The 13,343-nt window shown below is 45.5% G+C and overlaps 1 protein-coding gene across 1 annotated transcript; it reads right to left on the minus strand.

The window, feature by feature from the left end:
• Positions 1 to 11,132: 11,132 nt before the first annotated feature.
• Positions 11,133 to 13,120, minus strand: LOC144123470 (uncharacterized). The gene has a single exon (XM_077656291.1). The coding sequence runs from the start codon at positions 13,045 to 13,047 to the stop codon at positions 11,191 to 11,193; it is 1,857 nt and encodes a 618-aa protein (XP_077512417.1). The 5' UTR covers positions 13,048 to 13,120; the 3' UTR covers positions 11,133 to 11,190.
• Positions 13,121 to 13,343: the final 223 nt, after the last annotated feature.

A 13,343-nucleotide genomic window follows, 5' to 3' on the forward strand; every position in this document is an offset into this window, starting at 1 on the left:
GTCACACTCAAGATTAAGAGGGAAAGATGAAGGGAAAGACAGGGAGGTTAAATAGGCGACGCCCAGTATGCTACCCTACACGTGAGAAGGAGAACAGGGGGAGAGATAGAAAGGGAAGATTGGAAAGAGATCACTTTGTCACGTGTCCGTAGGCCATTACTAGTAGGGTACACGGGACACACACTCAAAGTTTATAACCTATAACTCAGTCCTGAGTTTTTCAGGGACTTGAAAAGCGAGTTACAACTTTCCTCTGCAATGCAGGTTTAGAACAAGGACCCACAATCTTGGCTTCTGTAAGCGGACTAAGGTCACCCTTCAGATCAAGCTTCACACAAACTCGGTGAGCCGGTTAGACTTAAGTGCTTTCGCACTAAAAAACAGAGCAGAATGGCTGTGTGACGCAACACAACAGCGCTGTGTTTGCGAGTGCGTGCAAGAGTGCAAAAGCGTGTAACAAACGGTTCCAACGAAAAACGAAGGAATTACCTCTCTTGAAGGAGGGACACAACGCGCGTGTAACGCTTTCTCTGTGGCAGCGATCTTCGGGGCCATAATTCCTGTTCGTCGTAGCCCAACAGAAGGCCACCCTCAAATTTTCTTCTGCGCGGCGTAACCCACCCGTGAAGAATTGGTTTCCGAGCTAGTTGGTGAAACATGGCCAGCGATAGATCCGACAAATAAACACCACGCAGGAGCAAAGGACGCACACGAGGCGGTGTGTTCATTTCTCGGCTGTATTTCTGGCCACCGGTGAATCCCACTTCTTGGGACCGAAAACAGATGGTAGTACCGACCTGGCATTCATTCTTTTCGCAGTTGAGAAACCTGAGCTGTCCCACGGTTTTATCACGATGCACAGTATTCGTGGCCGCACAGCATGAATACACAACGTGACCCACCGATGACCCACGGCGCGGTGAACGTGTTAAACATTGATGCGGCCGTATTTTGGAAATTTAAGAATAAATGTGTGAGCGATGCTTAGCTTACGTAGATATTTTGGTAAGGACAAAGTCCTTAATATTCAGACATCGGCATGAACCAGTAACATACTCGACTTCGAAACTGATTAACCCAGCATGTTCGTCTGTGATGTGGCGCACTTTGACGTGTTTGAGTTTCTGGTAAGGAAGCTGTTAAGATCGGTACTCCGTTAGGCATTGTTTCTTTGCGCTATTCTTAAGAGTTTTTGCATATCCATATAAGAATGAATTTAAAGGAGCGTAGAGAGTAAAAATATTCTTACCTTTCAGGAGTACAAGTCTGTATTTCAAGCAGCATCATTTCTGTATGCTTATTTCTTGAAGTTTTAGTTTCTGTGTTACACAACGCACTGAGAATATTAAAACACTCGGCACTCACTTGATTAAAACACTGAATGTACCCACGCCTCTCTAAAGGTTCGAAGATGCAAGAACGTTGAATCTCCAGAGACTGATAGGGTGTGTAAGTGTGTATGGATGCTTCTAATATTTCTAAAAATGTGTTCCCTTGTTCACAAAGAATGCATATTGTATGCTGTAAGCTGATCTGGATTCTTTAAAACTTAAGCCTGCAGCTTTGCGTACGCAGCAATGGCAACAATTTGCTGCGTAACAATTCAGTGCTTAAATAAATTTCTGTTACCAGCTAAACTCACTAGTTCTAATAGTGGCTGGAATTTAAAATAAGGCGAGCAGGCGAAGAGAAAGCGGGTGTGCAGTGGATGAATATTCTTCCACTGCACATCCGCTTTGCAGCACACGCGTTGGATGCGGCACTGTTGTTTGCAGGTCTGGTTTGTGATATGCTTGGTTCTTTAATTTCAGCTCCTAAGGATTGTGGTATTCATTCTAATGATGTCATAGCCTGCTTACTCTGCTCATGCGCACAAATGCAGGTACCTTAGTGCTGCGCGAAATACTGTACTGGGGTAGGTCGACACGAACGCATAGCTTTCTTAACATAAAAAAGTTCCTAAGGAAAAACACTTCCAACGCCCTTTAAGCATTAACGATGAGGCCTCACTTCAAGCATGTGACAGACTGCGAAAGACATACCTTTCATTATCAATGTTTTTGTTGTATTTTGTTCTTTTTCCTACGGAAAGACGGAGCGAAATCTCCGATCAGCGCGCCGGTAAAAGAACGTGTCAGAAGGGCAGTGAACGAGAGCCCTTAGAAACATAAACACAAATCATAAATACGCAACTACAGTAGATCACATGACATTTGGGTCGCACACAGGATCAGAAAAGCAAAAATTTAACTTTTAAATGTGAAACGTAATGAGATGACACTAACATAACAAACCAGATTGTATCATAGTGCCCTTAGATTCATCACATGCCTTCCATCCACTTCTTACGAACAGAGAGCTCAAGGCGTGGTTGCTTCGCGGAAATAGTTCGGAGGGATGGCGATCTCATAATGCTCTCAGTTCGCACCAGCACGCACATTAAAAATACATATCTTTATCAAAAGTAGCACGTGTACATTAAAATTTCTGAGCATGAAAATTAAATGTATGAGTGCGAAAAAGCGCAAATATGGGCACAGCTTTAGCTGTTAAAAATTTTGCGACAGTGAGAACGTTTCTATAGGTTATTTTCTGCGCATGTCAGTCGCTGATTCTTGGTTACCTGCGTGCAAAATACAAAAAAAATAATTCTTATAGTTTCTTCATTCACCCATTTTACAAGTCTCCGACATCGATGTTATCGATTTTGACTTTCTCTCAAAAGTGCTCGTCAACCGCTGCGCATTCACGCCACCCGTTTTCTCATGCCAGACAGCGATTTCCTCCATGTCTCTTTAAGTTGGGCTTTTTACACCGTCTAGCAACAAAAGACTGACTGATTAGAGGTCGCCATCATCGACAAACAAGCGTAGTTTGTTTTTTGTGTGTGAAATTTAGGAACCAGCACGATTGTACCTGTAGCGGCACACAAATCAGGACCAAAGCACCAAAAACCTTTCAAATCAGAACATGAGGTGAGCACGCAACCCATAGGCCACTGAACCGCGCTGCTTCTTGGCGAAAAAAGGTGAAACTAGCCTACGCGTTGCATTAGGACTGTATCCTGATGAGTAGGTGTTTCATTAGAAAAGGAGGAAAAAATACCAATGAAAAATAATGTGTTCGCCTTGAAAGCACGTAAGTAGTCTAAAGTGTCCCCCGCTTTCGCGGTGGGTCAGTGGTTCTGGTGCTCGGCTACTGCCCCGAAAGACGCGGGTTCGATCCCGGCTGCCACGGTCACATTTTGATGGAGGCGAAATTATAAAGGCCTATGTACTGTACCATTTCAGTTCACATTAAAAAAACCCCAGGTGGACGGAATTATATGGAGCCCCTCATCACGGCGTCTCACATAGCCCGAGTCGCTTTGGGGCGTACGTTAAACTGCCATAAACCTGAAGTGTCCCCGTAATTTTTGCTTGTTCAAACTTGCTCACATTTTGGTGCCTATTTTTTTTTTTTCAACTGAACGTCTTTACCGCTAATATTCTGGCGCACTTAACTGCGCGACGAATCCTGCCCGTAGATAAATACCATTTTTACGAGTACACATGTGCGATGATCGTAAAGAACGCGAAAGGGCACGTGGCTGCCACAGTGGGCTCCACACAAGGCCGACAGCAGATCATGGCACAACACTGCTATGCGACAAGGCACATCAAGGTGGCCTGAAGCGTAGCTCGCCCTTATACCGCTGACTACGCACCACAGTATCCATTGTCTACGCTCGAAGACCAGTGCGACTGCGACTCGACCTAGCGGCCTTCTCTCGCCTTGAATGTTTTTCTTTTTATGAAGAAAGTGCGTACAATCGCAGAATATAGTAATATATCTTACACAGTCGTCGCATTCAGCCAACAGCCGAAAACGCGTAAAACCATTTCGAGTTGGCATTGATCTTCAGCACGTCGCTCAGGTATGTAAAAAAAAAATGTGAACCTACGGAGGACAGAACGGTGTTCGGAACTTTCAGAACGCTCTTCAGGACAGAACTTACACGCTCGTGAACCGCAGAATTGACACAGTTGATATTTGTTGGCTATCGCAAATTGGGTCCGGTCTCATCGGGATACGTGAGCAGGTCTAATCAGTCATTTTTCCACGAACCTCTCCTGGTAAGCTTAAACAGTAGTCTCAGCAGCATGTAATAATGGATGTGTTTGGGCATATCGCAGTCTTCGTTTGGAGCAAATCATGAGAGCAGGAAAGTATTTCCGAACGAATCAAGGAGCCTTTAACTTTTATGAAGTCGGCGATTTGGAGCGGTTCACAGCGTTCTTATTGGCTACACTGTAAGCAACTCGTTCATTTTATACTTTGCTTATTACATCCTCAACAAACACAGGCTACAAAGCACGGCTCAAAATTCTAAACATAAGCTGTCGTAGCGTTGTCTATAAGTCTGTATAAATTGAAGGTATGCTATTCTAGCACGGCGTGGGAGTTAACATGATTACGGAGACGTTGTTGAGCAGTTCGACAGCGAATTTCCTGCTAAGGAGCATAAGGTTTGCATGGCGATCGCAACAGATGCGGTGCAGGAGCAGCCATTTTGTTCAAACCATTAATACAACTTTTTAGACTGCGTCTGACTGCCTGATGCGCAAGGCATTGAAGCCATTTTTTTTTTTGCAAAACGTACATCAACAAGGTCCGCTTTGTTCTTGGCGCCTTTTATAGGCATCCGTCCTCTTCCGCTGCGGTCCTTAAAAACTTAAAAAGAGAATTTACAGCGCCATGCAAGAATGGACGATAGAATAATACAGGCAGGCGACTTTAAGTTACCAAACATTGATTGACACACTTTTTTATCGGATTTTTCCCATACTGCTGATAGCACAATGTTTGACACTATGTTCGCATTTGATTTGCTGCAAGTAGGAAATTAATTTACAAAGTACAAGGAGACACAGGATCAATTCTTGATGTATTGTTCGCAAGCAGTGCCATCCGAAATATGACAACCCGCGAAGTGACAAACGTGATTTGCGATCATATTGCAGTAGGCCGCCGCGGTGCCTGAGTGGTTATGGTGCTCGGCTGCTGGCTCGAAAGACGCGGGTTCGGTCCCGGCTGCGGTGGTCGAATTTCGATAGAGGCGAAATTCTAGAGGCCCGTGTACTGTGCGATGTCAGTGCACGTTAAAGAACCCCAGGTGGTCAAAATTTCCGGAGCCCTTCACTACGGCGTCTCTCATAGCATGAGTCGCTTTGGGACGTTAAATCCCGATAAACCAAACCATAATGCAGTACTCTTCGAGCTTATCAATTGTGTATCCAGAATGCACAAATAGTGTTCAATTCTTTCCCAATTTTTCGCGCGCTGATGACGAATCTATTCTTGACAAGCTTTATTTCTAATTTGATCATTCCACAAACAGCACTTGTAGCATGAATGTATTCACTGTTTTGTTCCCAAAATTGCGAAAAAAATTTGTGTAAACGTAACACGTGGATTTCCCGAGAGGTGTTACAATTAAAGCGAAGGCTTAAAAGCTTAAAAAAAGAAATCAAGAAAAAGTGTATCGTTAGAATCAATCGTGGGAAGGAAGGAAGAACAAATTAAGCCGAAAATAATTTGCAACAAGTACAAATATTACGGAACGCTTCGGCCTTCTTTCATTAGAACGTCTTCCGAAACATCACCATCATGATCATCATCATCATCAGCAGCAGCAGCAGCAGCAGCAGCCTGAATACGCCCACTGCAGGGCAAAGGCCTCTGGTACCAAATCACGCCATAGTCTTCTTCCACAAGTGAGTTCATAACAGACAACAAATGTGTGCATGATGAAGATGTTGTTTGTTGTGATTTCAAGAAAAAGTTCCACTCGATAACAGACGCGATATTCATGGATTTTTGCAAAGCATTCGATATGGTACCACAAACCAAATTAATATTTAAATTGAGATATTATATAAAGAACGACCAGACACTTACATGAATCACATCCTGCATTTCGAACAGAAGTCAGTTCGCCGCCTAAATGGCACTATACTTCTACCCGGGCCCAGGTTGAGCCTGGCGTCCCTCAGCGATCCGTTTTGGGAGCCTTTTTATTGTTATTATTTATTAATCACATTGTGGCACGACTTTCGGTCCGCGTGAAGCTTTACGCAGTTGACTGTGTTTTGCACGAAAAGGTCTCTTTAGTTGACGACCAGCTGCGATTGAATAATGACCTCGCGAAGCTCGTTACTTGGTTTGAACAATGGCAAATGTGTACTATTTTGAAAAAAGATCGTCTTCGTGAGAATTACAAGAACAGACCTTTTCAATTTGTGTATGGCGCTAACAACATATCACTGTTGGAGGTAACAGAGTACAAATATTTGAGCCTGTGGATAACTACTGTGGTTAAACTGTTTTTATTCAAGAGCTCACTTAAGTCATTCAAGCCTATAGTGTTCGTATGGAATAGTCTTTTTCGCCCGTTAGTAGGAATATGCCGCAACTCTGTGGGGCCCTTTCACCTTGACTAGCATTAACAAACTAGATCAACTACAGCAAAAGGTAGTTAGGTTTGTTTACAATTCATAACGGTCGTACATCTGTCGGCGAGCTGTAGCAACGCAGTGGATCACTCCCAGTGACTGTGCGCATTCACCTGCCGATTACAGTTTCATTTGCAGCTGGTAAACGGTCATTATAAAGTGAACACTACCCAATTTTTTGCTCCGTTCTCAGGTTATAACAGGAGACAAAGGCGTTCTTTAACAAAAACCACTTTGAACGCGCGGGAGAATTTTCCCTGTTTAATTTCTGGCCGCGGAATAACCTTAATAGCGAGATTGTTTAAAAAATGCCTGCATATACCCGTCCTGCTATGACCTTATACTAGATCGCGGTATCAATAAATAAATAAATAAATAGTGTCAAACTTGCTCGAGCTTGCCACACCACTCGTAAGTATCGTATTCTTCGAGAAAAAAAAAATAAAGGAAATGTCGACAATGTGCACCTGTGGTTTTGACCGGAGCCGACAAGCCACAGCGGTGGGAGCAAATGTGCTATGTGTATGAAAGCATACACATATTTGTATGTGCAGGAAGGCGGAGCCATCAAATGCCCTCTCACGGTAAATTCCACATCACACAACACCTGAATGGTCGTTCTGATGCTGCGACGACTCGAGCATATCAGTTTAAGTTTACGGCAGTCGACAGTGCATCGTTGACTGCCGTAAATCAGCAGACCGGGGACATGCTCACTCCATCATCCGCTTACACGATGCGACGAAACTAGAACACGAGGAGATAAGGGACAGCAAGTCCGCAGTTTCACAAGACAAAGAAGTGGATCGTTTTGAAATCAAATCACTGTCGCGGCAGCGATATTCTGTTCAATGTATGCTGCATACATCTCTGTTGGCCGGTTTATGAAAAAGACGCGCATGCTTCTCTAAACCCTCGGACACAGACAAACCTGCCCTGTAGGCCGAGTATAAAAGTACACTTTCTTCTTGACTTGCTTGTCGCAATATATATATTTTAAATAAATAAAGAAATTATCCATTGGCAACAGCCGGACGTCAAAATAGCCGATGCTTGCGAGTTTGGATCTCTGTAATCATCCTTCAGATATGGAGTAATCGATGCATCTACGACCCATCGCAAAAGTTCTCGCCTGAAAGCTTTCACGCGCCCTCCGACCATGCACCTACACCTGTCACGTGCATGTGCGGAAATTTTAAAGATTTGAAGAAAGTAGAAGATGCCCCTACCGCCGTCCAATAGCTCAAAGGAATCAACACAGCTCTTTCGCTGGGAAATGCCTGGGGTCTTCCTTCGGCCATGACTGCGTGAGCCTGCAGTCATTTGAGAAAAAAGGCTAGCGCACGCTTACTAGTGGACTTGTCTTAACGTGAGCCATTTCCCGCCTTTCGTATGCCGCTTCACATTTAAAGTGACGGCTGTTAAAGGCACGTTTTCCTATTCTACAGCACTGGCGTCGGTGTAACACCGCGGCACGCTTACTGGTCAACATGCAGCGACGTCACACACAGCGTATATGCAACGCGTGATTTCAACGCACCATGTATTATCCGCAACACCGCACGCAGCGGTCAATGAATGTTGCGTTACGCTGTGGTAAACGTCCTGTGAGTTGTTTTTGCTTTGTCGTTGACCGCGCATTATTTTCCTTGGGCATTTATTTGCAGTCTTAAGCTTAAGAACTATTGCTATAAGAAATACTAGCTAATGTCAACTGAGCAAATTTTACACTTTTCGCAATGTTCTAACAAGTTACCAAAAACACCATTTATTCTAAGTTGATTTGTATTTTTTTTAACGGTGCAGGGACCGCTTGGTAAAAGAGCGCCGTGACCAAGGGGTTTTAAATGGCTTCCGAGAGGTTCGTTCGAAGACACATATATCCAGCTGTATTTTATCGTTTAGAAGCCTGTACGCCGGCAAAGGGAAAGCGTGTACCCAAAAGAAAATCGAAAAGGGACCCGTTAACAATTGAATCGAATTCGGTAGCTCCCGCATACTATAGGCAGATGCTCGAACCACTAAAAACCTGTGCGGTACTTTTGATTCTTCTAAAAAGCGTTTGAATCGCAAACATGAACCACTGGCAGACAAAATCTGATGAGCCAGCACAGGTGTGCTGACCAAGTGTTTATCTACCCGTGACGAAACTAATTATTCAGACAATGGGTCAATTACCTCCGCTGAGCGCGCTTGACGCGCAGCTGTAGACAAAACAGCGCATGAATATTTGCGACAGCAAAAGCAAGAGTCGGCGAAATGCAATCGAGACAAAGTTAGAGCTAGGTCAATGAATCAATATACATTCTCTAATGTGGAACAGCTTATGCAAGACGAATAAATAAACTATTAACATTCAGCGTAGCATAGTCACACCGCTGCCAGGAAAAGCTATCGTGCTCTTCATAATCTAAGCGACTATTAGAACAATTAGTGCTAGGGTCGGACGTACGGCTGCGCGCTGTGGACGTTTGCGATAAGTTATTTCTCATTTCTGAGCCGAAGCTGTGAGCGTACACGAATGCACATGACCCCGGACACTATGCGTGTCGGGGCCCTCCAAGCTCGGACATACTTCACTCATTCCGGCCCCACCCGGAAGTGTCCACTTCAGAAGGACGTGCCACACAGCTCAGGCGCGAAACACTTGTTGTGGACTTGCCCGGCTACAGCCTCCGTGAGACGACGCTTCCTAAGGAAGGTTTTTCCAGCGATGGGACGTTGATGGCAACTATCGCAAGAGGACACTTGATAATCGCTTTATCGAGAACTTTTGCCACTTTTTAAGCGAGGCTTGTCTACACTCCTTCTTCTAACTTTCGTCCATGTCCCTTCTCCCTTTTCTCATTTTGCCTAATGGCAAACATCTTAAAAAAGAAGAGAGAAGGACATTCCATTATTAGTCGGAGACAACGCAGCGCCTGCAGCAGCCCTAGGTGAGCATCGCAACGTTGTCGTAACAAGGCTCCCAGCTACTGCAAGCAATAAGCTTTTGCTCGCAGGTTGCAGCGGAAAGGCAACCACAAGACGAGGAGTTGACTGATGGGTTAATCTGTGCGTGCCGAAACAACACTACGAGTAATGAGGGCAATAAGGCGGGCTGGGGATCTTTAACGTGCACTGACATCGCACAGCACACGGGCGCCTTAACGTTTTTATGGAGGAAAAACGCTAAGGCGCCCGTGTGCTGTGCGATGTCAGTGCACGTTAAAGATCCCCATGTGGCCGAAATTATTCCGGAGCCCTCCACTACGGCACCTCTTCTTCCTTCCTTCTTTCACTCCCTCCTTTATCCCTTCCCTTACGGCGCGGTTCAGGTGTCCAACGATATATGAGACAGATACTGCGCCATTTCCTTTCCCCAAAAACCAATTATTATTATCAATGAGGGCAATAAGGCGGGCTTTAGTGGAGGAATGAGGAACAAATCAATAAGGGAAGTTGTTGTTTTTTTTTAACGCGCACCATAACCTCAGTACACGAGGCTTCGTTTCCAATGAAATGCGGCCGCCTCGGCCGGAAATCCAACCTGCGGTCAGGTGCTCTGTAGCAGAAACCCATAGCGAGGGAGCCACTGTGAAGAGCACCGCAAATTCAGCTACAGTGAACAAGCGGCAGATGACGAAGCGCTTTACGCCAGCGCAATGATTTAATGCCGGTAGTTAGCAGCTCCCGCTTATTAGCATGTCTGTGCACATTTTTTTATCTTTGCAGCTGCTTTGTTTGTATGTAACGGTGCTTTGTTTGTATTAGTTGAGACCCACTCCTGTCTCTCCAAACAGCCACCGCAACCACCACCTTGAAGCTCGAAGCACGTGTTCTGGGCCTGAAACGTGTTTTAAAAGCAGGGCCAGTTTGTATAACTCACTCAGTTTCCCTAGTAACTTTCAAGCGTTCCTTCTTGCAGTCATGTTGCAAAAATTAAGAGGAAAGAAAGATCAAACGGTTGTATGGGGAAGTTGGCAGCGCAGGAGGAAGCAGTGGTATATGCAATAGCTAATAATTGTCTGGCGCCTCTGTCAGCGACACACGTCGGGCTCCTGACTCCTCCTAGATGGCGGAGGAGGATAAATTAACTGTGGAGTCACTGTTTTTAAATGTTACAGTTAGCTGATGAATCAGAGTGGCCGACACGCGAAAGCTCTTAACGGCAAAGGGGCTGGTCGAACGAACGATAACAAAGCTGGAAACAGTTAAATCTATGCTCAAGTAGCCAGTAGCCTAGCTATCTTTATTTTAAAGTTGATGTAAATTACCTTGATCGGATCTCAAATTTACAGCGTCATGCGATCGCCACTCTCCAATTCATAATCACTTCGGAACAGGTTACACGAAACACAATGACATGTCTGAAGGTGAAACCACTATTCTTTTATTCGTGATGCAAGGTTATAAGGAGCACCTACCAATGTAATTTCCGCCATAAAACATTGTTTTGGAGCAAATAAGATCCCCCAAATTATTTACGGCAGCGGGAATTTTCCCGTAGGTCGTACTAGTAAATAGCTTATAGCGATATACCAAGGTTGTATTGCGATGAGATTCAAAGAAAACTTGCTTTCTTAACGAGAACTAAAATGAATTATGTGCTCATGATATACCATACAGCTTCGATTTTTCACACACCTTAAAAGCTTTTATGTTTTATAGGCAATTGGTTGTCTTGTGAACATACTCCAGCACAAATACACGTTTATCAGAACAATTTTTTTAAAAATGAAAGGCCTCGCACATTTTGACTCGGCTCCAGTAATCTCGTCGTGATTGGCTTAGGCGATAGGCTGGCCGTGGAAAAGTTCCTTAGCAAGTCCGGCTTGCACATGCACACTTTCTGCCAAGAGCTTTTGGGCAAACACTTGGTTCCATCGCTGTACCAATCTAACCTTTGAAAGAAGTCCACATGTTTCTCACCAAAAGACGTATTTCGCAACGTCCCGTACACTTCGAAGTGAGCCGTCGGCACCGTAGTAATCAGCACACGAATCAAATGTTTCCCCACTACGCTGCCACCGAGAGCGGACGCTTCGTCAACGCTATTAAGCTTCCAGATGACGCATTTGTTTTGGAAGTGGAGCTGCGCAAGAGCGTTGATGTAAGACAGGGCGTAATGGGAGAATGACAGCACCAATTCGAGGTCGTCTAATCTGCGGCTAAAGCCGCCGATGCAAGCGCAGAACTCGGGAGCTATGAAGGCGTCTGAGCACGTCCTTTCCGGTGGTATTCTGGAGAAGATATTCAATCCCTTGTTCGTCGGCGCCAAGTTGAGCGTGGGCAGTCCGGACAAGCTGAGCAGAGTCGCGTGAAGGTCGTAAGGTGTAACAAGGCGGTGCTGGTTGACCTCTAACTGCGCAGCCGCCTCCGGGTATTGAGCTAGAAAGCGCTTAGGCAGTATGAGGAAACAGAATGGCGTCTTGTCCTCGTGTCGGCCTATCTCGGTCAGCCGGAAGGGGCCGATGCGGTTGCCGTGATCGCTGAAGAAGAGTACAGCGGTGTTTTCGAGGATGCCGTCGTTCGAAAGACGCCGAAGAAACGCTTCGATTGGTTCATCCATGATTTTGATTCCTTTCAGGTGGTTGTGGGCCAAGTCGGCGAACCAGACATACGAAAACATAAGCGTATCACGGTTCATTTTTAAGACGTCACTAAGGTATTCGATGAGAACTTTCGTCTTCAAACGAGAGCCCGCGCAGTATTTATTACCGCCCAATTTTTCGTCCATAAGCCACAGCAAAGGCACCGGATAGTAGTCGGTTGGCTGATCCTTGAAACCCGTTAGGTTAGGGTACGTGAAGAGGCTGTAATACGGCATTTCATCCAGGAACAGTGTCGTGTAGCCTTGGCTCTTGAACACCTTCCACAGCAGAGGAAAAGAGTCGAAGTGGTAGCGCTTGAACAAGCTTTCGGCGTCTGGACCGGAAATACCCGAGAGCAAAGGAATCAGGTTGGGAAACGAGTTCTCACCGACTTTGTTGAATCCGAGGAGCTCGAAAGCGTTGAGTTCCTCGGTAATGTACTTGCGCGTTTTCTTCATGTGGCGGTTGAAGTTGATCCGCGATGTTGAATCTATGCCGAGTACGAGAATGCTCATGCGACCGGCTTGCGACGAGGGTGTGTGCTGCAAGTCGTTAGATTCGGGTTCTACGAACTTCCGCTGAGGGATGAGAAAGTGCTCAGTAAAGAGGAGCGTCCCGTTGGCTTCACACGACATCTGCACGTATTCTGCGTCCAGTGGCTCACCAAAGGGCAGCGCATGCGCAGTACCAAGGGTGGGCTTGACATCCGGTACCTCCGCCTCCTCGTCCCTGAACACCTCGCGGTAGTGGCACTCGATGTCCTCTTCCGTGACGTTGTAGCTGAGAAGTAGACGTTTCGAGTCCAATGTGAACACGTCCAGATCCTGTACGATGACCGTGAGGTTTCGAGCGGAACAGAGCTCTTCGTACGGGGCATCAGTGACGTTGGCCTTGCTCCTGACCGACCAGTGGTAAGGGTCGTACAGAGGAAACGAGCAGCCGGGCGTCTCTAGCAGGTGGCCATTTGAAAGCAGCGTCATAGTCCTGAGCTTAGGTACCAGAAATGATATCTCCACTCGAATGAAATTGTACACAAAGACAACGTACAGGAGCAGTAGTGCTGCCTGAAGTCCTCGACGCTTTATCCGTGCTAGCCTCCACATGCTCTTCGCTTTCTCTTCTTTCATTAGTTAACTCATTTCGGTCATCATTACTTTTCTGGCTCAGATTTCACGCACGAGGGTTTTGTTGTTTCTTTGGGATGTAAAGGAGACAGACGCTTCAATATCCTTTTAAAAAAATCTTCAGATATTTTCGTCTGTACCATTTCTGAACA

Source organism: Amblyomma americanum, chromosome 3 (assembly GCF_052857255.1).
Source record: "Amblyomma americanum isolate KBUSLIRL-KWMA chromosome 3, ASM5285725v1, whole genome shotgun sequence".
NCBI classification, from domain to species: Eukaryota; Metazoa; Arthropoda; class Arachnida; order Ixodida; family Ixodidae; genus Amblyomma; species Amblyomma americanum.